We start from the raw sequence: 25,469 nt of genomic DNA on the forward strand, positions 1-25,469 counted from the left end.
CAGGTCTCAGAGGGCCCTGGAAGCACTGAGGGCAGATGAAGGAGTGTGAGCTGACCCAGGTGTACAGGGCAGTTGACTCCCAGGAGGGCCAGGAAATGCTCAGGGCCAGGTGAGAGGAAGACCACATGCTGGCCAGGAGCCAGGTAGGACAGGCTTTCCATGAAGCCTGGGATGGCCATGCAGAGGGAGGCCACAGTGAAGCTGGGATGGCAGGGTGCCCGGTGTGCGTAGCACTCCAGAGGTCATGCCCTCTCTGCCTGTTACTTCTGCATTTAGTGACTCTATGCTTTCCCCAGGAGCATAGAGCTCCTTTTCAGTGCATGTGAGTGAGTGAGTGAATGAATGAATGAATATGTGTGTGAATGAATGACCACTGGCTTGCAGAGCTAGGGGGGGAGGAAGCATACCTGCCATGCTTAGATACAGGCAAAGGTATTGGTCAGAGTAGAAGAGACAAGGAAACCTCACACTGGTGCCCCAGCCCCTGTGTGTACACGCCGGCATGTCACGGATGCTTCTATACATGCCTGTGCATACTTCTGTGTTTCTGTGAGTCTGTGTGTACACACACACACACACACACACACACACACACGGTGTGGTCTGACAGTGTGTGCACAAATCCTGTGTGCATAAGTGCCCCTGCAATGCAGATCCCCACCTCAGCCTCTTCGTTGGGCTTAACTGTCTTGCCCACCTGCTCAGTCATCACTGGCACCCCACCCCCATTGTGAACCCATTCCCAGAAGCAGGAAGGTTCCAGGGTCCTTCTCCCTCCCCATCTATGGGCCACTCCCTCCCCACCAACCCCTGAGCTGGTATGCAGACACAAAGGGGGATCAGCTTGGCTCTGAAGGTCAGAGAAGAGACTCCCTTGGACTGCTGACTGCAAAGCCCAGATTCTGTAATGGACTCATCTTACAGGTGGTGCTAACATCATCGTCATCATTATCATCATCATCATCATCATTAATTACCACCAGAGTTATCTCTACAGCTTGGGTCTACTGCTGTTGGAAGCCATTTTTTTAAATTTATATTTTATTTGATAGGACAGAGAGAAATTGAGAGAAGGGGCAGATAGATGAGAGAGAGGGAGAGATGTACAGACTTGCTTCACTGTTTCTGAAGCTTGCTCCCTGCAGGTGGGGGTCAGGGGCTCAAACCCAGATCCTTGCACATGGTAATATGTGAGCTCAGCCTGGCACATGCCTGCCTGGTCCCTGGCTCTGGCTCTTTGTAGTGTGATGTGTGATGTGTGGGGGGTGTTGTCCCTTCCTTGCCCAGAGCTGTGCTCAGGCCCTGGCCAGCTCAGGGTGCACTATCTGGAACTGGGCAAGATCTAGGAAAAGTAGGACCATGCAGGGACCTGCTGGCCTTGTCCCTAAGCAGAGGCTTCCCCCCAGGGGTGTCAGGACACGGCTACCGCAGTCTCCAGCCCATCCCGCCGTCCCAGCTGCTATGCAATGCTCTGTTCAGAGGAGCGATGCCCGCGTGCCTTTTATTGACCTTTACGAAGTCATAAAGTGCACGTAATCACCCCATGTTTACGATGTTGTGCCAGCAGCCTTCCAGCCCAGCTCTCGACGGGCCCCAGGGCGGTGTGGCTGCCAGGCCGAAGCGTCTCATTAATAGGAACATTAACGGGATAATTGACTGGGCGCCAGCTGGACAGTGGTGGGGCCCTGGGAACAGCGGCTCTGCGCAGCGCCTGCTGCTCAAGGAGACCCATAAAGCCAGTGTCTCCTCTTCTGTCTCCTGTAAAGCACCGGCTTGGCAGCAGGGGTTAGGGGCCAGGCCTGGGCTCCTCAGTCACTGGGGGCTCAGTCCCAGCACCTGCAGTGGGCGGGGGGGGGGGGAGGCAGCAGGGCCAGGTGGGGTAAGGTGAGTGCTGTGCAGTGTGTCTGAATTATATGCTCACCAGGAACTTCTGTTAGAGCCCAGGGGAAGGAGTGCACAGCTGTGTGTGTGTGTGTGTGTGTCCCTCAAGTGGGGACACTGACTGATGCAGGATGGAAACTCAGCAGCGGGGTGGCCTGCACAATCCAGGAGAGGCCCTCACTTGGGGGACACCTGTTCTCTCTGCATGGCTGCGACTTGAGCTGCTTCACTAGAGGCCAAGGGGATCCTTTGGGTCTAGTTGACATTGCAGATACAGGGGGTTGCATGCATGAGGTGGGAGAGCAAGGGGATTGTTTCTGGCCCCATATCCAAAAAACTGGTTCTGCTTCTGGAGACGGAGCCCTCTTGACCACTGTGCTCCCAGATCCTGCAAAACCCTGGGTTCTAGCAAAGGTGACAATCCTGTCCTCGGTCTTCACCCATAGCCCTTTAGCAGGGCATGGCATGGCCCTCCTAATCTTTGAGGCCTCTCCCTCCTTCTTCCCTCCTCTTGGTCTGCTGGCTTAACTCCCAAAATGGCACCCTGCCTGCCCGATCGTGGCTAAGGAGACTACACCTGCTCTGCTGTGACTCTGCTGCCCTCCATCTTTGCGCAGACTTCCCCTCCAGTCCCACCTCTCTGAATGTGGCCATGGCAGAGAGACCCCGGTCTGCTTCTTGGCCTCTAGAGTGTCACAGCCCTGCCACACGCTGTCCACTGGTGTCTCAGTTCCAGGATGACTGTGGCCACTGCTACACTGTCCCTTACCAAACACATGATACAACCCTCAGCCTCATCAGAAATCTGACCACTGACCCCTGGAATATCCTTCCTGGTGTGGACATCCACACTCCAGGGCCAGCTGTGAGAGGCTGGGCCTGGAGTCCTAATACCCAGTCCTTGTCCTCCAGCCTGAGATCTCAGGGCCAGCTGTCCCCTCCACACCAGAGCTGGAGAGTGGCCCAGGCAGACCACATGCACCAGGCCATGATGGGGGGCATCCCCTGTGCACACCCCCCCATTGCACTCCCTCTCTATCACACAGTGGTGCAGATAATCCCTGGCCAGTCACAGGCCTTTCCGTGGAGACTGGGCTAGGTGATCTGCCTCCTGTATTCAGCCGACTCCCTTGAAGTCGCATTGATATAGATTTGGCTGCCAGGGCTGAGCTGCAAAGTCAGTTCCATGTGGTCCAGGTGCTGAGGCTGTAATCCCCCTATCTTAATCCTCACACTAAATGTCTGGACAATCAGCGAGAGACTAAATAGCAGCCACTACTTTGTGGTCATGGTGTGGAGGTGAGGGCTTAGACTGTGGGTTCTCACACTGTGACAGGTGCTGTCTAGGGCTTAAGGTTCTGCTCCTAGCACTGCCTCTCACTGGACTTGGAGTCCTAGCTGGGTATTTTCTTTTGTATTTTATTCTTTATTTATTGGATAGAGACAGGAATCAAGAATGGAGAGTGAATGGAGATGGAGAGAGAGTGACAGTTGCAACACAGTTTCATCATTCAAGAATCCCCCCTGCCCCATCCCATAGGTGGGAGACCAGGGGCTTGAATCTGGGTCCAAAGCTCATGGCAACATGTGCACTCTACCATGTATGCCACCATCTGCCTCCTCTTCTGTATCTTAATAGAATAATTTTATTTTACTTGATTTAATAGGGGACTGGGTGTGTTGGGTTGTGTCATGGGGGAGAGAGAAGAGACCAGGAACTTGTGAGGGAGCAGGAACGCAAATCTTTATTCACGCAGACGCCCCAGAATTGGGTATGAGGACAGCGATTTAGGCCACGTGGAGCCAGCAAAATGCCGCCTCCCACTATGCCCACCAGCCCTTTTCCAGGTCCTCTCCAGGTCAGGACGTGGAAGAGAAAGGGGGTGAAATTGGAATAGCAGCTGGTTTTATAGGGTAAAAACCGGAAGTGGGAAGTTGGAAATGGCTAGGAAAGGGGGTGGAGAGAGGCAAAAGGCATGCTGGGAAGGTGAAAGTGTCCTTAGCAACTGTTGGGATGGTTTTAACTGAATTAGCAATACCATGAAGGGATAACGTGGTGGGGGTCTTTCAGGCAAAACATGATTATGTAAGCAGAGCAGGGGGACTGGCTTTAAGGCCCGACATCTCCCCCTTTCTTTTTATCTAATGGCCATAGTATCAGGAATGCGGGGTGCTTTGTGAGGCAGGGAGTCTGCTAGGATGAGGCACACCTTTGGGGTTACTACTGTCCCTCCCCGCTCGGTAGAGAGAGAGACTAACAGGATTGACACACTCCTCAGGTTCAAGCCCTGCCAAGCTCAACCACATCCTCACAATTTCCTGACATCTCCCTCTTTCCAATGGCCATATTTATATAGGTCAATGTCTGTAAAAGACTCCATCTCTGACAGAGGAATAGTAGTGTAGGGGTGAACAGAAACCTGTGGGGCAGAAATCTAAATGATATTGTGCAGGTGTTTTTAAAAGATCTGGAATAAGACAGGGAGCGATAAGTAAGAGTAGCAAGGGACAGTGTGAGACTGAAGAGAGGCCTGGTAGGCGGAGGGGAGCTGCCTGATGGGCAGAAAGGGGGCACTGCCTGATAGTCAGAGGAGTGGGGGCCTGATAGGCTGAGGGGCGAGAGGGGTGATCTGGTGTTACAAAGTCCCAGGACAGCTGGATGCAAGGTCCATGGACTGCTACAGTCAGTCCTCAAGAAGTCCAGCAGTCTAAAGGGGAGTGTCCAGAGGTGTATCAGTAAGTCCGATAGAAGGGTCAGTCCAATGCCAACGACCAGGGGAAGAAATGCAGCACGTGTATCTTGATGGGGGAGGACAGCCACTGGAACTTTGCTTCTCTGTAGAGAGTGAGCTTGAACAGCCAAAAGGTGACAGGTGAAGCAGAAGCAGGAAGGGCAGACAGTGATGGGCTAGAGAAAGGCAGTAAGAAAGTTATATGTTTCTCTCTCTCTATCTAATCCTCCCCTCTCAATTTCTCTCTGCCCTACCCTTTAAAAAGGAAGGAAGGAAGGAAGGAAGGAAGGAAGGAAGGAAGGAAGGAAGGAAGGAAGGAAGGAAAAAAATGACTGCCAGGACCAGTGGATTCATAGTGCAGACACTGAATCTCTGGAGGAAAAAAAAAAAAGAGAGAGAGAGAGAAAGAATGAAAGAAAGAGAGAGAGAAAGTAAGAAAGTGGGGAGTCGGGCACTGATGCAGCAGGTTAAGCCAAGTGGCACAAAGTACAAGAACCGGCGTAAGGATCCCAGTTCAAATCCCTGGCTCCCCACCTGCAGGGGAGTCACTTCACAAGTGGTGAACCAGGTCTGTAGGTGTCTTTCTCTCTCCCTCTCTGTCTTCCCCTCCTTTCTCTATTTTTCTCTGTCTTATCCAGCTATGATGACAACAATAATAACTACAACAAGGGCAATGAAAGGGAATATATAAATAAATAAAATTATTTTAAAAAAGAAAGAGAGAATTGAAGTACATGAACTTTTTAAAAACACGATAATGAGAATGTAACCAACCCTTCTCTAAGACCTTGGACCAGTGCTCTTCTGCACGTGGAGCTCTTCTGCACACACTCAGCCCCGGTCACTGAGCATGTCCACCTCTATGTACTGCTAGGCATGTCTGGGTGGGGTGTAAGTACCTGCCACTACCACTGGGGGTCAGATGCATCTAGGGTGGTTCAGAGCCCCCACATCCCACCTGCAGGGAGGAAGCTTGGAGAACGGTGAAGGGAGTACTCCAGGTGTCTCCCTGTCATTCTCCCCCTTCCCTCTTAATCCCAGTCTGTCCCATCAAATAAAGAAAGAAAATGGGGGGGAAAGGTTTGGGGATGGCCACCAGAAGTAGTGGTTTTGTTGTGTAGGCACTGAACCCTAATGATAACCCTGATGGTCATAAATAACAATAATAAAAACAACAACAACAGCCCACCACCACTCTGTGGAGATACCTGCTTCTTCAGGATGCCTTTGGTTTCGCTAGGCCCCCGTGTGGGGGCTGTCTGCTCATATGCTATTATTTTTTCTTTATGGTTTACAGTCAACAGTCAAATACAGTAGTTTGTACATGTGTAACATTGCTTGGTTTCCCACATAACAATTCAATCCCCCTGTAGATGTTTCTTTGCCATCATGTTCCAGGCCCTGAAAACCCCACCCCCACCCCGCACCCGAGTTGTTTACTTTGGTGAAGTACACCAACTCCAGCCCAAGATATGTCATGTGTTTTCCCTTCTGTTCTTAATTTTCAATCACTGTCTGTGAATGGGATCATCCCATATTCACTCTTCTCTTTCTGGCTGATCTCATTGAACACAATTCCTTTAAAGCTCCATCCAAGGTACGGCCAGTCACAGGCCATCCAGTGGAGACTGGGCTGTTGTTGTGCATGGGCCGCGGAGAAGAGAGAGAGGGGGTCCGGAGCGAAGAGGAAACACAAATCTTTATTTGCGCTGGCACCTCAGAGTTGGGTGCTAGAGAGGCAGGTTGGGCCACGTGGAGGTAGCGAAAATGGCCGCCTCACGCAGTAACCTTTCCTGCGTCTGAACACCGAGGTGAAGCGCTGGCAAGAGAGTGAGGTGCTGCGGAAGAAGAAGGGCTTTTATAGGAGTAGCTTTCTCGAGAATGGGAAGGGGGAGGAGTAACCATAGCACTCCAGGATAGGATGATAACTCTCGTGAGAATGGGAGGGGGGAGGAGTGACCAAAGCACTCCAAATATCGCGGGGATATAGACAATGCCCTGAGGGTACAACATGGCTGAACAGGCACTCCGAGAATGTCCCAACTCTCGCAGGAACTAGCAGTAGCCTGAGGGGACAACACAGCAGATGTGACTGCATCGGCACAATTTCCCAGCACTGGGCTAGGTGATCTGTCTACTTCACACCCTCCTCTTTGACCTTCAGCTTAGCCAGCTGCCTTCAGGAGTCCCAGGCCTGCTCCCTTGTATTTCTAGGTTATCGTCATCTGCTTTGCGGATGTTGTTATTGGGGGATGGGGTGGTGTCCAATCTGTGGGCAGCAAGAGAGTGCTAGAACCCAGCCATGGACTGTTTTTTTTTTCTTTAACATTTTTTATTTGTCTACTATTGGATAAAGACTGAGAAAAATTGAGAGAGGAGGGGAAATAGAGAGGGGAAGAGACAGAGAGACAATGGAAGCCTGGAAGCCCTGCTTTACTCATGAAGCTTTCCTCCTGCAGGTGGGTAACAGGGGCTTGAACCTGGATCCTTGAACTCTGTGATATGAGCACTTAACCAGGTGTGCCACCACCTGGTGCTTGGACTGAGTATCTGTGAGCTCACCCAGGAGTGAGGACCCCCTGCACCAGGTTAAGCCACGCCCCCCCAACCGTCACAGCTCTGGGTGAGGTGGGTATAGAAGTGCAAGAGGAGAAGGGGCAGGATCCACAGAAAGCCAGCCCCAAACAAGGAATTGGGCAAGGTGGCGGAAACAAGAAAGGGAGACTCTGGCTAAAGGGGTGTTCATGGCAGTGTGAGCAAGCTGGCATGGATGGACAGACAGACAGAAAGGGGCTGGTGTCTGCATGTTCCACCTGCATCCTCTCATCCACACTGGAAGTGAGAGGGGGAGGTATGGTCAGCCCAGGAGGCGGCCCGCGGTCCACGCCTGCCTCCCGTCTGAGTGCAGTGCCGTTCTGCAGGAGCTTGTCCGCTCACACGGGCTGTTCTCCCCTCTCTGCCAGGTTGGATGGTGCTTTCAGGGTCTAACCCTGCCTGTAGGCCTGTGGCCTTGTTTGTGGATGGCATCACACTGTAACGGAGTCACCAGAACAGGCCTACTTGGCATGGCCAGCAACTTCCTGGAATGAGAATGACAGACGCTAGGCTGGGGCGGATACTGGAAGCTCCAGGTTGAGAACTGGGGAGAGGGAGAGGTCCACCCCCTACCTCCATGGTGGGCGTACAGTCCTCAGCCCCTGCCACCAACTCAGGCCCCATCTGTGGTCCTGTCTGCAGAGCCCCCAGGCCCATCACTGTGCAGGGCAGCTGCTCTGGACCCACCAGCATGGGTGCACGTGGAGAGGCACAGAGTGCCTGACACTCATGAACAAGAGCAGGATGTGAGCTTCAGAGCCATGGCACCTGGGTCACTCCAGTGCTAGGTTGACAGCTGCTGGTTATGGGTCACATGGGTGAGAGACACAGGGACCCTCATCCCCTGATATGGCCCAGCCCGTCCTCCCTTACAGATCAGGACCTGGGCTCAGAGGCTGGACAGGATCTTTAAGTTTGGGGCAGGCAGGTGTTAAACCTCTGGTTGTGGATGTCACGCTGGGAAGGCGGAGAGGTTCTAGGCTTGGTGGGTTCTTTAGATGGAAGGAGTGTTGTGTAGTTGGTTGATTGGTTAGTGACCAGAACTCAGAGGTACCAGGGTCTGGGCTTCCTGGACGCTTCTCACAGTGCTCCCCTAGCCCCCTTAGTGGACTGGGGCTGTGTGCGTGGAGGGAGCGGGTCTTCCCAGATGGCCGCTGTCCTGGGAACCTGAGTAGGTAGTAGGTTCCTGGGAGAAAGGTCTGTGCCAGACACTGTCTTCAGCTGGCAGAATCTGGAGTTAAGGTGGGCAGCACCAGGGGCTGGGAATCGCAGAGTGGCCCCACGTCAACCTGCAGAGTTTAAAATAGCAGCCAGGACGGAGCCCACGCAGCCGCCTCCTGCAAATCAGTGTCGCCCAGCCCGAGTCACAGCAGCTTTTATGCTGTTCTCAGGTGGATCAGCTGCGGTCCCCCGTGGCCACCCCGGACCCTCTCTAGTCACTGTTGTTACCAGGAAAGTACTGCTTGGCCATCTCAGACTGCTCTCCTCAGCTGTCTTGGTTTATCTGCTTGTTGGTGTGTGTGTGTGTTTATTTATTTTTTGTTGCCTTCCCAGTCTGTAATTAGCAAGTGAGATCAGGCTGCAGCTCAGCTGCTGGAAGCTGCTTAATCAGGAGGAGGCATAGGGAGCTCTGAGCCCTGTCTTCCTCCACTAGGACCTACCCAACACTCAACATGGGCTCTGGACCGTGCAGTCAAGGACACTGCGCACAGCTCCCAGGATCCAGTGCATGTGCTCCAGTGAGTCCTGGTCAGGCAGACTCGGTGCCTCCAAGGTCAGGGGCTTCCAGACAGTGAAGGCTACTGGTGACCCATATTATGCCTCCCCTTGACTCAGCCTGAGTTTAGACTGAGGAGTTTCAAGGGACACAGGTGACCGGAAGGCTGACACAGGTGACAGAAGACTGCCTCAAGGCTGGGTGGTGACATACCTGGTAGTATGCACACATTACAAAGCACAAGCATCTGGTTTCAAACCCCAGGTCCCCAGCTACGGGGGGTGGGGGGGGAACTTCACGAGTGGTGAAGCAGGTCTGCAGGCACCTGTCTTACTTCTCCCTGTCTATCTTCCCCTCCCCTCTCTATTTCTTTGTGTCTCTATCTAGTAAAAGAAAAATAAAATATCAAAGAAGACTTTGTCTGAAGCATCCTGGGAGTTGCCTGAGTGTGTGTGTGTGTGGGGGGGGGGGTGCTGGTGAAGAGACAGCAGGAGAAGGCCCATGGGTAATGGGGGATCTCATGTCCTCTGCGCAGGTGAGGAGGGGGACTTCTCTCTATGTGTCATCTACCCAGTGCTGATACTTTTTTTATTATCGGTGTTCAGACTAATGGCTTTGTCTCTGGTGGTGAGAGTGACATCTTATATAACACAACATGGCTCTCTGCAGGACACCAGCCTGTTGGCCCCTCTTCGTGACAGGGACTGGAGGATGGGCCAGGTCATCTCTTTCCAAGGTGTGTCACTTGGCCCTAGAGGTGGCGCAGTGGTTAGTGTCAGACTCCCAGGCACGACGTTTCTGCGTCTTTCCCTGGCATCACACATGCCGGAGCCTTGCTCTGCTTCTTACGTCCCCTCCCCATTAATAAATAAAGACATAAATCTTTAAGTAAAAAAAGAAGTGTGTTGCTTCTCTGCTGGTCAAGAGCAGACCGAGGCCACCCAACCCTGCTCCCTGCTGGCCCCTGTGGCCTTGTGTGTGAGCATATCAGCGTCCCGTCCACATGGACATGTCTGAGCATCGTGTGTGTGCCAGCACAGTTTTGCCCACCCATGCCTGGCGGCGTGACCCACCTGGGCCCTTCCTGCAGGCACCTGTGTGAAGTGTGGCCCCCCGTGCAGCTCGCTGCTACACACTCAGAGCCTGCATGCGTGTGCCGCCTGTGGAGACGTGGGTGCCAGCCCGTGAGGGGAGGGAGCCTAGGGCACCTGGTCTGAGAGACAGACACCATCACCCCTTCCGGACTCCATGTGGACGGTGGACGGGGACTTCTTCCCTGTGACTCTGGCACTGTTGTCATCTGCAGTCAGGGGTGGGAGACTGGGACTCAGCTGCGGCTCACATGTTGTGCTCCACGCAGGGGGTTCCCGTGTTCCATGCTGCCAGCCCCCACGTCGACATCCACGCCTCAAGGATGGGGCCACCCTGAATGTCTTGTCTACAGAGGCAGGAATGGGAGGTCACCTGTATGCTCAGCATGACAGCTCTTTTTTTTTTTTTAATTCAGGGGATTAATGGCTTGCAGGAAACAGCAAGTACAATAGTTGGTACATGTGTAATTTTTTTTTTAAAAAAAACATTTCGTCTTTATTTATTGGATAGAGACAGCCAGAAATCGAGGGGGAAAAGGGTGATAGGGAGAAAGACAGACACCTGCAACGATGTTTCACCACTCACAAAGCTTTCCCCCTGCAGATAAGGATCCGGGGCTCGAACCAGTGTCCTTGTGCATTGTAGCATGTGCACTCAACCAGGAGCACCATCACTTGCCCCCCCCCAAAAAAAAAACTCAGCTTTTGGCAAAAAGCTTCAGCTCCCAGCCTAGGTCCCCCCCAACACTATGCACCGGAGTCTGAAACCTTCTCCCCACCCCTCACCCGTCCTTCACTTTGTTGCAATATGCCAACTCCAGTCCAAGTTCCATTTTGGTTTCCCCTTCTTTTGTTGTTTCTCGACTCCTGTCTCTGAATGAGGTCAGCCCATACTCATCCCTCCCTCTGGGTTCTCTCACTTAACATGATTCCTTCAGGCTTGCCTAAGATGAGGTGAAGAAGGTGAATTCTCCAATGCAGGATGTTGGTGCACCTGGTTGAGTGCACAGGTCACAATACAAGGACCGGGGGGGGGGGGGGGGGTCGAGCCCGGTCTCCACCTGCAGGGGGAAAGCTTTGCAAGTGGTGAAGCAGTGTTGCAGGTGTCCCTCTGTCCCTCTCTCTCTGTAACCCCCTTCCCTCTTGATTTCTGGCTGTCTCTATTCAATAAATAAATAAAGATAATTAGAAATGTAAAATAGAAATGCACGGACCGGCATCAGGTTCTTGGTTCGAGCCCCGGCTCCCCACCTGCAGGGGAGTCTCTTCATAGGCAGTGAAGCAGGTCTGCAGGTGTCTATCTTTCTCTCTCCCTCTCTGTCTTCCCCTCCTCTCTCCATGTCTCTCTGTCTTATCTAACAATGATGACATCAATAACAACAATATAACTACAACACTAAAAAAATAACAAGGACAACAAAAGGGAAAATATATAAAACAATTAAAATAAAATAAAATGAAACATTGAAAAAAAGAGGGGATTCATTATTCTTAGTAGCTGAGTAGGATTCCAGTGTGTATATATATATACCACGGTCATCTGTCAGCACCCTGGCAGGTAACTTGGGTGTCCCTGTCGGGGAAAACAGTCTCCCTCCCGTGGCTGGCAGGGTGGGTGTCCAGCTTCAGAGCTTCGGGACCTGGGCTGCGAGCTCTCAGGCAGCCACTCAGCCACCGCCCACCTCTCTTGCAGGTCAGCTGGCCGCCGGCACCTGTGAGATCGTGACGCTGGACCGGGACAGCAGCCAGCCGAGGAGGACAATCGCCCGGCAGACGGCTCGCTGCGCCTGCAGGAAGGGGCAGATTGCAGGGACCACGAGGGCCCGGCCCGCCTGCGTGGACGGTAGGAGCTCTGCCCCAGAGTCCTCTGGGACCACCCATCCCCACACCCACAACATTCTGCAGAGGCCTTCTGTTCTGGGGTCGCCTGAGGCAGGGAGGTCTCTCACCCTCACCCTGTGGTTTGTTCTAAGCAGCCTCCTTGCCTTGGTGTTGGATGCTGTGGGGTGGGGTCTCCAGCTGTGTTGTGGGCTCTGAGTGCATTGGGTGGGGGGTGTCTCTGGCTGGAGTTGTTGTTGCTCTTCCTTGTTGGGAGCTGGTGGTGTTGGTGCCCTGGGGCCCTTAGTAGGTGGAGGCAGCAGGAGTCGCCTCTTGGACATCTCAGGCAAGTGGTGAGTCCAGGCCATGGGCTGTGGTGGCTTCCTGTGGACATGGATGTCTGCTGTCAACTCCCATCTGGGGTGAAGGAGCACATAAACAGGGGCCTGCCTTGGAGCGCTCCCTTTGGGGAGTGATAGAAAAAGTATGGGGGTGGTCTGGGAGGTGGCATAGTGATAAAGCTTTGGACTTTCAAGCGTGAGGTCCCGAGTTCAATCCCATATGTGCCAGAGTGATGTCTGGTTCTGTCTTCTCCTATCTTTCTCATAAATAAATAAATAAAATATTTTTTTTAAAGTAAAAGTATGTGGGTAAGGGTGTGTGGTGGCACATTACAGTGAGCAAGGACCCGGGTTCGAATCCCCAGTTCCCATCTGCAAGGGGAAAGCTTTTTGAGTGGTGAAGTAGGGCTGCAGTTGTATTTCTGTCTCTCTCCTCTCTGTCATCCCCTTCCCTTTCAACTTCTGGCTGTCTCTCTCCAGTAAATAAATAAAGAGAATAAAAAAGAAAAATGTATCAGAGGTTGAGACACAGAGGAAGAGAGAGACAGAGAGATACATATCTCTGAGATAGCCAGGGCAGGTTTGTCAAAACAGATCCTGAGATGGGCGGCAGACAGAGGCGCCAGATCAGTCTCCTCCCTTACAGACTCAGAAGCTCTCTCTATGCCTGGGTGCAGAGGGGGAGGGTATGTAGGGGAACATGCAGGAAAGGCGGCTAGTCAGGTGTCGGAATTTGGGTGGCAGCAGAGGCCCCTGAGGTGTCTCCATCCCAACTTATCCACCCCCAGAAATGAGATGTGAGAGTCACTTTACCCCTAGCCACATCTTGCTTTTTGTCTTGAGACCCCAGAATCGCAGGGCCATTTTGCCCCCAGTTTTGTCAGCTCCTCATTCTGGGCTGGTCTCTTGGGGGTGGCTCTAATTCCCACTCAGGAGCACCTCAGCATCGTGGCCTCCACACTGGTTCGGGGACCATCAGGATGACCGTGAGCCCCTGATGCCAGCCAGGCTTGAGCAACTTGATCCCAGGAGGTGGACAGCGTGAGACCTGCACCCCAATTCAGACAGCAGCTGAGGTGTGGCAAGACTAGGGTTCTGCAGGGGAGGGGACCCCACACACCACTGGTGGGCTGGGCTCTGGGGCAGGTGTGAACTGAGAGGGTAAGAATTGGAGCCACCACTGGTGTGACAAAGCAGCTGAGATGCTCTGATCCTCTGGGGGACCTGGGCAGTGGCAGCCCTCTGTGACAACAGAGGCTTCCTGCAGTGAGCAGCCCCACCCAAAGGTGTGCGGGGTCCTTGGTTCCCTGGAGATGGGGGGTAGGGGTGCCTTCAGGAGATATGGCCACAGCTGCTCAATGTGACAGCCCCCACCCCCACCCCACTGTGGTAGAGACTCACTGGGTCACCAGAATGGTGTTCTAGGCACTCTGGGGCTTTGTCTCCCTGGTTCAGATTGTCACCTCTGCTGCGACTGTGAGGGGAGCTGGTGGGCGTGCTTTCTGAGGGTTGCCTGAGAAGGAATGGCGCTGGAGACAAGGGCCTGTAAATCCACTGGCTGGTGGTGGGGCGGTTACACGGGGAGTGAAGTCACCACCAGTATGGCAGCAGGGCCAAGAGCTTGTACCCAGTGCAGCCATCTATGCCCCCACCCCCGAGTCTGTGGTCATTGGTTATCTTGGAGATCTCATCAGGGGACTGCCACCCAGATGGATGGGCAACTGATGAAAGCATGACAGACACTTGGTGAGCTTGTGATGAGAATGTTCTAGATCTGAGGACCTGACTGGACGGTGAGTTCGCCCACATCACAGCAGAGAGAGCTAGCCAGCCCTCTGAGCCTGGGCGAGACCAGGAGGCAGCTGGGGAGAGCCCCGGGCGCTCAGGGACCAGGAAGTGTACCTGGCCCACGGGTGCCCTGATCCTACACTCACTCTAATTTACTGGGGCCCTCAGCTGTTGGATTGGGGTTTCCAGAAGGACCCTGGAGGACCGCTGACCCCAAAGTCTAGGACTGTGCACCACCACCTTTCACTGCTGGCCCTGGAGGACTCTTGGTCAGGGAGGGAACTCTGGAATGGAGGCTAACTTGCCCATGTGGAGTTAAGTTGGGAGCGACAGAAGGGTGAGGGCTGTTGGTGTGTTTGTTCTGGCGGAGCCAATGTTAAGGGGCCATTACCTGCCCAGACTGAGAATGTCCATGGTTGGCATCCCATCCAGACGTCTGATGAAACCTGTGTGCCTTCTCTGACAGTCCGGAACCCCATTCTGCCAGGCCTGATTCATCTGGAAGGGGAGTACAGGAATGGGGGCAGGACTCATTCCCCAGACACTCCATAATCTCGGGTGGAGCCTGGAATGGGAGCAGGCTGATGCGTGACCCCGCCAACTGGTGTGATGGATTCCTCCAGAGCTCCCCCACCCTCTCCACCCCACCCCACATCCCTTCCCCTCCTCATTAGCTCTGCAGCCTCCAGGGCAGCCAGGTCAGGATTGATTACTAATTGAATATGGGTCTGCTCATCCGAAGCCCCATCCCCACCCCTCTCCCACCAGCCTTTCGGCAGCTCCGGAGACGGGTCCCAGAGACCCAAATTAAAACCTGGCCATTTTCAAGGGAGGCCAAACAAATGAGTTAGCTTGCGGTTTTTGCACAGTGGGCATTTTCCAGGCTGCCATCTAATTTAATTTTTGCCTCTCTATTTTCTTGCTCTGTGTGCATAATAAGTTTCCTCGCGTGTGAATTGTGTCTGCTAAAGAGAAAACCCATGCCACGTCGGGCTGGGCAGGAATTGGATGCCACAGTGTTTAAATGAGGGGGGGTGGGAGTTCTGCCGACCCCACCATGTTGGGTAAACACGGATTTAGAAGGATTGGCACACACCTGTGTATGTATTCACGAGTATATCCATTTCTGAATTGGCCTATTCTTCCTCCCTCATTTAGCCACTCACGTGGCATTTGCATAAGGTATCCTGACTCCTCAAGTACTGATTTCGAGACCAGGCAGCTGTGTGGGGCTGGGACACAGACTGTAAGATGAGGACTGTGCAAAGCCAGAGTCCGGCCATCTCTTCCTGCCCAGGGCCTCAGCAGTGCTGTATGCATGAGAGAACACTTTGAGCAGGGGTGAGGGGCTGAGAGGAGCTCACCAGCAACGCTGGGGGCCAGAAGGGAGCTCCGGGCCTCAACTCTGAGCTTGAAGTTGTTCGAGGTGAAGGACTCCCCCAGACTCTGCAGCGGCACTGTGTGACCTCAGGCACCTCTGAGAAGCTCTTCACCTGGCATATGGAGGAAGAAGAGCCTTTGCAGTAAGCCCTGGCTGCCACACACAAGGACAACAGTGCAGCCTCGCCTCCTGCTGGCCCCTGCCCCTTCAGGCCACGTGGTGCCTCTGTCTTGATGGGCCAACACTGCCTTCTGGCCACTGCCCTGTCTGTGGGAGAGTCCTCCACACCCAGCGCCCCTTCTCGCTGAAGCAGCATCTTCCTTTCTCAACAGAAACTCTCCCTCCTCTAAGCTGAGTCCTCACAGAACTCTCTTGAGAGAAGTCACAGAAAAGAAGTGACTCAGTGCCTGGGGCCGGGCACAGGCAGGTGGAATAAGGCAGGATTGTTTCTGAAACAACACGGACCCTCCTAAGTGGGTCAAAAGTAGAGGCGAGAGCCTCAGACACTGAGGCTGGGCCAGTGTCCCCGGGGGCCAAGGGGAGAGCAGACCAGGATCCGGGCTCCAGGCAGTCTTGCTGAGGTTGGTCCAGGCTGGACTGGTATACTCTGGAGAGGCCTCGGGCAGGTCAGAGCCCCCTCTTTATGCATGGCCTGCTGGGTCTGTGTGTACATGGCTTGGCACAAGTTTTCTCCCTATTGGCTAGTGCATGAGTCCATTTGTCTTGTAGGTGACCAGATTCTGGGATATTCACATGACTGTACATGCTTTTGTTGTCCAGCCTAAGAAGACGGGACCAGATTGGGTCTGCTGGGAGAACCCGCCGCCAGCCCAGCAACCCGCTGGTAGAGTTGTGGTAGCACTTAGTTACTCAGCACTGAAGCTTTTTTGGCTGCTGCCGGGGAGAAAATGTGGTGAAAGACCCTAAGCTCTCCACCAGGCAGAGCTTCCTCCCCTGACCATGACCTCCCTGCCTGCAGATGTCCAAGGTCAGTGGCAGGGGGACCCAAGCTTGAACCTGAGTCACTAGTATGGCAAAGCGGGTACCCTTCCAGGTGAGCTAGCTTGACAGTATTATAAGGGGGAAGGGGTGCCAAATGTTTAAATCGGGAGGAAACAAAAGGTTTTTCACTTTATTTTTACTACCCACTTGACAAAAATATAATGGGATAAAAGAAATCTTGTGGACATATTTATTGATTTAGTAGAAATGGACACTTTCCTAGAAGCACCTGAAGTAACTCTAGAAGACATGGAAATTATTAAACAAGCAACCTCAAGAAATTAATCCAATAATTTCACAAGAAAAGCTCAGGAGCAGATATCTTTGCTGTTGACTTGCACTATAAGTTTTGAAGATTGATTGACTGATTGATTATTGAGAAGAGAGAGAGAGAGAAACTGTTTAAGATAAGAGAGAACCAGATATGCGATCTTGGGGATTGAGACCAGGAGTTCATGCTTGAGAATCCAGTGCTTTATCTGCTGAACTACCGCCCCACCCACAGGCTTGTAAGATTAAAAAAAAAAATTGGAAGGGCCAGATGGTTGTACACCTGGTTGAGTGCACACATTACAATGCACAAGGACCCAGGTTCAAGCCCCTAGCCCCCACCTTCGGGGGGAAAGCTTTGCAAGTGGAAGCAGGTGTCTCTCTGCCCCTCTCCCCCCTTCCTTCTCGATTTCTGGCTGTCTCTATCCACTGAGTAAATAAAGATAATAAGTTTTAAGTTTTTTTAAAATTTCTGATTAATAGTGGGCTACAAGATTGTAATATTATAGGGTAGTTCCACACCACATCCTAAATGCTCTAAGACTCTGTGTCCCCACCTCACTTGCCAAAGGTAACAGATAACCATCTTAGGAATCTCTCTCTCTCTCTCTTTCTCTCTCTCTCTTCTCTCTTTCTCTCTCTCTTCTCTCTCTCATCTCTTTCTCTCTCTCTCTCTCACTCTCTTCTCTCTCTCTTCTCTTTCTCTCACTTTCTTCTCTCTCTCTTCTCTCTCTCTCACTCTTTCTCTCTCTTTCTCTCTTCTCTCTCTCACTCTCTTCTCTGTCTTCTCTTTCTCTCTCTCACTCTCTTCTCTCTCTCTTCTCTCTCACTCTCTTCTCTCTCTCATCTCTTTCTCTCTCTCTCTTCTCTCTCTCACTCTTTCTCTCTTCTCTCTCTCACTCTCTTCTCTGTCTTCTCTTTCTCTCTCTCACTCTCTTCTCTCTCTTCTCTCTCACTCTCTTCTCTCTCTCTCACTCTCTTCTCTCTTTTTCTCTCTCTTCTCTCTCTTTCTCTCACTCTCTTCTCTTTCTCTTCTCTCTCTCACTCTCTTCTCTCTCTTCTCTTTCTCTCTCACTCTCTTCTCTCTCTTCTCTTTCTCTCTCACTCTCTTCTCTCTCTCTTCTCTCTCTCACTCTTTCTCTCTCTTTCTCTCTCTCACTCTCTTCTCTCTCTCTCTTTCTCTCTCTTCTCTCTCTTTCTCTCTCTTCTCTCTCTTTCTCTCACTCTCTTCTCTCTCTCTCTCTTTCTCTCTCTCTCTCTCAGGTTCATGTGTATCAGTTCTCTAGATTCCACATCTGAGTGAAGTCATTTGGTAGTTGTCATTCATCTCTTTACTTATTCCACTGGTCTGTGCCAAAATTTTCAAAAGGATCAACACTAATCTTTCTCAAATGTTTCAAGAGAAAAAAGATAGAAGATGAACTACCTTTTGACTAGCTCTCTAGAATCAAAAATCACGGAGAAAGCATTGCAAGAAAACTATAGGCTTTTTGAGTAGCTGTTCAAAGGAGCCTGTATCACCATTAGGTTGGATTTACCTCAAGGGTGTAAGATGACTCATATGAAACTCAGTAACATATTCATGAAGAACCAAAGTTGTCTGGACATCTCAGTAGCTGCACAGAAGACTTAACAACGTGTCACACCTACTCATCAAAAAAGCACTCAAAACACTACTTAACGAAGAGCACTCCCCAATGTGATAAAGGACACATCTATGCAGCGCCAACAGGCAGCATCCTACCCAGTGGTGAGAGACCGGGTACAAGGATCGCATTCAGCACAAGCGCAGGATACGAGATCAGGAAGCAAGTGTAGTGCTCCACAGTGAGAGGGAACAACGGAAAATGGTCTCAGAAAATAATTTCTTGTACAGTAGCATTGAAACAAAGAAAATAATTCAAGGATTCATTGAACAAAAGAAGGGCCATTCCAGTCCACTAAAAGCTCTGCAGTGCATTGGACAGGGTGAACATTTGAGGTCTTTGCTGTCCTGACAGCCTCTGCCTTCCTGTTACGTCATGTGGTTTCTAGCTCACCTCACAGGCCTGTGTCTTCCCCTGGGCTTTTTTCTCCCTTCCCAGCCTGCCTGGAGAGTCTCATTCCTTCCCCACATTTCTAGATCAGTGCTGGCCTGGTCGGCAGTCCTGAGCCCTGACTCTGAGCAGATCCCATGAGCTTGGAACCCCGGTGAGGACAGTGGTGGGAGCGTTGGGGTGCCCTGACCATGTTCTTGATGATCATTTAATGTGTCCAGCGCGTGCTGTGCTGATAATGTCGCCTTCCTCATCGTATACATTTTAATCAGCATCGGAGAATAATCATCTGCTAAGAGAAGCATCTTTGAAACATCTTGCAGGGAATTCTCTCCAGGAAACCCGGAGCTGATGTGGCCCCAGCAGGTGGTGGCAACCTGCAAGCTCTGATTGTGACCATTAGCAGGGACACAGGGAAGCCTCTGACATGTTTCAGGGAAGGTGCAGGGGGGGCGGCTTATAACCAGACAGCCTGGCAGCTTGCGCCCGTGCTGCTCCTCATCCGCAGCTCAGGGGCATCACAGATGCAGCACGATGGGGCCCTGAGTATCCTGGGTCTCCTGGACCCAAGAGGATGGGGGGGGGGAGCTATTCCTTCAGAAACCAGGAAGGGGGGGGGGTGAGAGTATTCCCAGTTCTGATTCCCCTATCCATCCCAGGATGGAAATGTATTTATTTATTTTTGTTTCTTTGTGAATCAAGTCGTTTTTATGTGTGATGAATAATGGTAATGGAGCTTCTGACCAGGAGAAGCAGCAGCAGCCAAAGAGGCCTATGTGCTCAAAGTCCCTTGCTTTTATACATCCTTTCTCTGAAGCACCTCCTCAGGGTGAGGCCATTTGTATGCTAATAGTCCCAAACTCATGCTGGGGTTACTACAGAAGGGAAGGGAAGGAAAGACAAGGTAAGAAGTCAAAAGGAAGGCCCTAGTCAACCACTGGGCTGTGGGTGCTTTCATGGGCCAAGTGTCAGCCAGGGCTGCCTTGGCCTCTGTCCACCTCAGATTCTGGGCAAGTGGAGGAATTCTTGTTTGCTAGGTCTTGCACAAGGGGATCCACCATCCTGGCTTTGGGCTCACCCCAGGTCTCACCTCGGCAGACCCCTAGTCCTGGTTTGCAAAGGGGATAAACTCGGCCACCCTCACAGTGGATGTAGGTGGGCACCCACCTTCAACTCAAGGAGGCCTTCTTGGAGGAGGTGCTGGGCTACAGTGGGGCCGAGTGGGCTTCACCGGCCTTTGGCTCTTCACCCACACAGTTCTTAGGAGCTAGGCCCCAGCTGCCCTGGCTGCTCTTCTCTTGCCTTGTGAAGGGATAGTGGGGTCTTCTCTGAAGGTGGACCTTTCTGGCCATTTGGGGGGGAGGCTTTGCAGAGGTGTGGAGGCTAGTCTCGGGGTGCCAAGCAAGACCTGTACCCCACCACCATAGCACTCCCTACACCTTCTTTGATGAACGCAAGCCCTCCTGCTCTCTTTGATGAGATTGGAGATCTCAAGCGAAATTAAGTAGCGTGATGTAAACTGAATCAAAGCCAGGAACTTTTCAGGGGATCCTTTTATGTTGATCTCAGAAGAACCTTTGATCCTGGGATATTGGGGTGACGAGGGCCCCCCTGTCTCTTGGCTGTTGACCTTGATGGAGGCACAGCTCTGACCCTTCTTGGGGCTCACCTGGAGCAGGTCCCTCTTACGCCCCCCAATAGTCTCCCAGGGGTTCAGACGTGCTCCAGAGTGCCCCCCCCCAAATCCCAACCCCTACAGGGATTTGTGTGGTGGCCACCTCCCATGGGAGGAACAACGTCCATCACCAGTCTGAGCGGAGAAGGTGGAGGATAGCAGGGCCGAGTAGTGTTCCACCTGCCAGCAGTTCCTGGGTCCTCATCCCCCATCCCGAGAGAGGACCGTCTCCCAGTTTCTTTCTGGTTGGGTGTCTCTGTCACCCCCGCAGGTGGCCAGGCTGCAGGTCCTGAGCTGGAGGGACAGGAGGAAGTGACCAGCACACGCATCCCTGCAGACGTAGCCAGGTGGTGGAGGTGCTGTGACTTGGGCCTCACTCAGAGCAAGCTTTGCAGCTGAGACCCGTAAATCCAGGGAGCCAGGCACCCAAGCTCTCCAGGGGCCCAACTGCAGCTCTGACAGAGGGAGCTGTGGGTCTGGCAGGGAACATGGTGAGTGGCTCAGGGCTTGAAGTGCAGAGCTCCGGGGGTGTCCATTCTCAGCTGTCCAGGCTGGTAGGGCAAAGGTTGATTCCAGCGTGCTGGGTGGCCAGGCAGTGTCTGACATCCTTCTAGACAGACCTCTTAGCTGCTTCCTGGAGAGTAAATTAAAGGCAGTGACAGTAGGTACTGGGCCAGAGAGATAGCTCAGTGGGAAGGGAGCATGCCTTGCCGTGCTTGCAGTCCAGATCTGAGCCCTAATATCACATAAAAGTGCTGTGGTGTCCCCCACAGCTCTGTGTTTCTATTAGAATGAAAGCCCAGCTCTGAAAACTAAAACAGAGTGGACACCAGGAGAGGTCAGGCAGGTGCAGCAGAGAGGAAGGAGGACTAGGTAAGAAGCTGGTGATTCCGGCCTTAGAGTGGTGGGACTCCCTGGGGGTAATGAGACCCATGGAGGGCAGAGAGCTGAGCTGCAGAGGTGGGCTGGGGGCTTGAGCAGTTGGGCGCAGGTGCTCTGTGTGAGCTGCTACCCATGGGAGAGCCCATCCCCTCTCCATGGCAGATACACACTCAGCCACAGGCTTGGGGGCAGGCGGGCACCTAGCAGACCAGGTGCAAGTGTGCAGGCTGAGTGTGGTTACAGGGAGCAAAGACAGTGGCTCTCCTAGACAGTGGCTCTCCTAGGCAGTGAGCCAGGTGGCCTAGTCCAGGTCATGATTCCTCAGAGCTTGGCTCTCAGAGTCCTGAATGTCACTGTCTTCTGCCTTGATCTTCCTGCACAGCAGGGAGTGGCGGAGAACAAAGGCCCCTTGCCATCATTCCCATACAGGCAGGATCCCTTAGCTCATTGATGGAGGGACTTCCTGGGCAGAAACTGCTGCAGGAAGGACTCCAGGCCCCTTTGACCTTCAAGGTGATGACAGCATAGCCATGGTTCTCAGGACTAGCCTTGTGTCCTGGGGACCCTTAGCTGCAGTTACTTTTTTTTATTTTCTCTTTGTATGTGTCTTTGATTCAAAGTCAAGCCAGTTGGTTTATAAGATACTTTGTGATTGGGGGGAGGCAGCATCCTGAGTCTACACAGTGGTGGGGAGTATGGAGTAAAGGCCTCTTCAGTGGCTTCAGCAGACTGTTCTGCTCCCTGCAGACAGGACCTGTGTGTCAGAGCTAGTGCCTCTGGCCAAGGCCACCTGAACTTCAGTGTCAGGGTCTGTACAAAATTGGGCAGCATCTCCTCACCAGGACTTAGTGGTTCTCTCTCTTTCTCTTTCTGTCTCTCTGCCATCAAGGTTTTCACTGGGACTTGATGTCTGCATGACAATTTCCCTGCTCCCTGCAGTGGTTATTTTTCCTTTTATTGAAATTGTGATAGAGATAAATAAGGCAAAGAGAATGAAAGAGAGAGACACCTGCAGCACTGTTTCACTCTCCCCCACACACAATGGGTAGGGACTGGGGGCTCACACCTGAGTCCTCACACGTGATAACTTGCACCTTATAGGTTGAATCACCCCCAGCCCTGTGGTTCTGTTCTTTAAGGTTTACTCTCTCTCTCTCTCTCTCTCTCTCTCTCTGTGTGTGTGTGTGTGTGTGTGTGTGTGTGTGTGTATGAGAGAGAGAGAGACAGAAGAAATATTTGACAAGAGCACTGCTCAGCTCTGGCCTATGGTGGTAGCAGGGATTGAACCTGGGACCTGTGTGGCCTCAGGCAGGCGCAGTCAAGCCCTGTGCTCTAACAGTGAGTAGTCACACCAGCCTGGGGCCTTTTCCCAAGTACTTTGGGCTCCACCACCCCCTAGTGGCAGCAAGTCCAAATCACAGGCAAATCCTGAAGAGTAGTCCTCTCTCCTTCAGCTGTCACCTCTGGAACCAGAAGGGTTGGGGAGATGCTCCAGCACCACAGTAGATGAGTCTCCTGAGGCCTTTCCTCCAGCACAGGCCACATCTGGGGACCTGTAACTATGGCCACACATGACAGAGATTCACAAATAGGCCTGCATAGTCTTGACCAGCAAAGATAATATGACCCATCACAAAACTTAAAAATCCAAGATAAATATTTTCTTCTTTTCTTTCCTTCTTTTTATGTTTTTTAATAAATCACATTTTTATTATTGTTATCTTTATTTTATTTATTGTTGTAGCTGTTATTATTGTTGATGTTGTTGTTGTTAGATAGGACAGAGAGAAATGGAGAGAGGAGGGGGAGAGAAAGACAGACACCTGCTGACCTGCTTCACCGCCTGTGAAGCAACTCCCCTGCAGGTGGGGAGCCAGAGGCTTGTACCGGGATCCTTAAGCAGTCCGTGCGCTTAACCCTCTGAGCCACCACCTGACTCCTCTTTCTTTTTTTTTTTAAAGTCAAGGAGGATCAGGGCTGTGGCACACCTGGCTGAGTGCTGTCTTCAAGCCCCCAGTCCCCACCTACAGGGAAAGCTTCATAAGTGGTGAAACAGTACCGCAGGTCTCTCTCTCTCTCCTATCAAATGAAGTTTAAGCATATTCAAAAAAGGAGAAATATTTTTAAATTGTCATTAATCTGCAGGCTGCACACAGGCATCCACTGGCATTGCTAACTGGCCTGCGTCCTCTGCAGTTAGCCAGTTAATGGCCCCCTTGACACTCTGCAGTGGCCATTAAGCCCCTCCTTGTCCCTGCATGTCTCCCTGCTCTGCAGCTTTGTAGAGAGAGAGAGTCAGTCAGAGTCTGGAGCCTCTCACTCAATGTGTCACCACTCTTGTGTTGGGCAGCTTAACGCTGTGGTCTATTTACATAATCACTGTTTTACCTGAGACCCGCCCTGCCTGCAGGGCTTTGGTTTAATCCCCATTGGTTCGCACTCTCTTTTCGCTCCGCCCCCTCTCCTAGTCACACCCTGTTTTCCACCCTACCATTTCCTTCCTGGAAAATATAAATGCAGATTCTTTTCTCAATAAACATTGAACTGCATTCCCATTCAGCCTAGTTGTCTCTCTCCTGCCCGAGAAGCTAGCCCAGCACTCTGGGACGCTTTCTTTCTTTTTTTTTTTTTTCATTCATTCATTCATTAACTCAATGATTCATTCATTCATAGAGATTCCACAGCACCAGAACCCCCCCCCCCCAATCATGGTACTCCCATATGGAGTGCCAGGGTTTAAATCTAGTAGGCCACTCACAGAACAAGGCATGCACTCTACCCAAGGAGATATCCCCTCAGCCCACGCTTAGTTATGTTTGCTTATTTGTTTTGTTTGTTTTATCAGAGCACTGCTCAGCTCTGGATAATGGTGGTGTGGGGGATTGAACCTGGGACCTCTGTTGCCCCAGGCATGAGAGTCTCTGTGCATCACCACTATGCTCTTCCTTTGCCCTCACCTAGTTATCTTTACCACTGTGTAGGGTTTCTCTAGTCTACAGGATGGTACCTCAGTGTCTTCTCTATTCGCCACAAAAGGAGTATTTAGATTACGTTGACTTGGTCATAAACTCGGTTACTGTGCAGCCTCCTCCTCTCCTCTCCTCTCCTCTCCTCTCCTCTCCTCTCCTCTCCTCTCCTCTCCTCTCCTCTCCTCCCCTCCCCTCCCCTCCCCTCCCCTCCCCTCCCCTCTCCTCCTCCTCCTCCTCTTCCTCTCTCTCTCTCTCTCATTTACTCTGGACATACACCAAGGAAAGGCAGAGATGCAGCCCAGTCAGAGCCACTGCTGCCACAGCACTTCTCACAGTAGCTGTTCACTGAACTCACTAGCCATCACCAACATGCCAGATGGACATGTGCTTGCAGTCCTCGCCACCACTTGCTGTTGTCTGTCAGCGTGACTTGAGCCCTTGGGCATGGCACTTTTCCTCTGCACTTCTCTGAGGACTCAGGTTGAGCTTGGTCTCCCAGGCCTGCTGGTCGCTTGGGTTGTATTTTTGTCCTTCTTGACTGAGCTGTCTCTCTATAAAATGATTGCAGGTATTTTTTTTTTTCAATTCAGCCACTGACCCTAGTGCCTATTCTGTCATATTGCCAATAACTTCTCCCACTCTGACCTTTTCATGTGTTTCCTGGTGTGTTCTGATGAACAGAAATTCTCCAGTTCAGCAAGGGCTGATTTCACAGGTCTTCTCTGAGGCCACAGATTTTGTGTGCTGTTTAGGAAACGCCATCTCATCCCAAGGTCGCGAGGACGCTCCTTCATGTTCTTCAGCAAGTTCTGTCATTTCACCTTTTTGCGCACTGAGCCTTGTGATTTGTGTCTGATTAATGTCTTACGTGGTCTGAGACAGAGCTCCAGTTCCATTTTCCCCCCTTTATGAGTGAAGATCCGACAGATCCGACATCATTTATTGAAAAGATCTAGCTTTTTCCTTTTTCTTTCTTTTTTTTTTTACCCATAATGATTTTATGTAAAGTTATCAAACACATTTTTTGAGGCAGAATGGAAGAGATGGGTCTTATCCTTGATTATCTTATATCTAATTAGCTCATCACCGCTCACTGTCTAATCAGCTGGAAGCTGGGGTGAGCTCATGTGTGAAGGGTTATATATGCTCACACCCCACCCCCACCCCAGCCCCAGAGCTCTAGAAGCTCAAGAATATTGGCTTCCCTGCCCCCTCTTCCTGCCTCTTTCACCAATTAGGGTAGGATTGCAGTGTTGAGGGGTGGTTCTTCCCATGCCCCCAGCCCTCTCAT

General features: G+C 51.9%; 1 protein-coding gene across 3 annotated transcripts in view; it reads left to right on the forward strand.

Moving 5' to 3' along the window:
* TAFA5 (TAFA chemokine like family member 5) overlaps positions 1 to 25,469 on the forward strand; it is a 225,471-nt gene that overhangs the window by 119,099 nt on the left and 80,903 nt on the right. For all 3 annotated transcript variants that reach the window (XM_060188808.1, XM_060188807.1, XM_060188806.1), the window contains exon 2: positions 11,710 to 11,859. In XM_060188808.1, the coding sequence (XP_060044791.1) occupies positions 11,710 to 11,859 (150 nt within the window). The remainder of the gene's footprint in view (positions 1 to 11,709; positions 11,860 to 25,469) is intronic.

The sequence above is a fragment of the Erinaceus europaeus genome, chromosome 4 (genome assembly GCF_950295315.1).
Source record: "Erinaceus europaeus chromosome 4, mEriEur2.1, whole genome shotgun sequence".
Lineage (NCBI taxonomy): Eukaryota > Metazoa > Chordata > Mammalia > Eulipotyphla > Erinaceidae > Erinaceus > Erinaceus europaeus.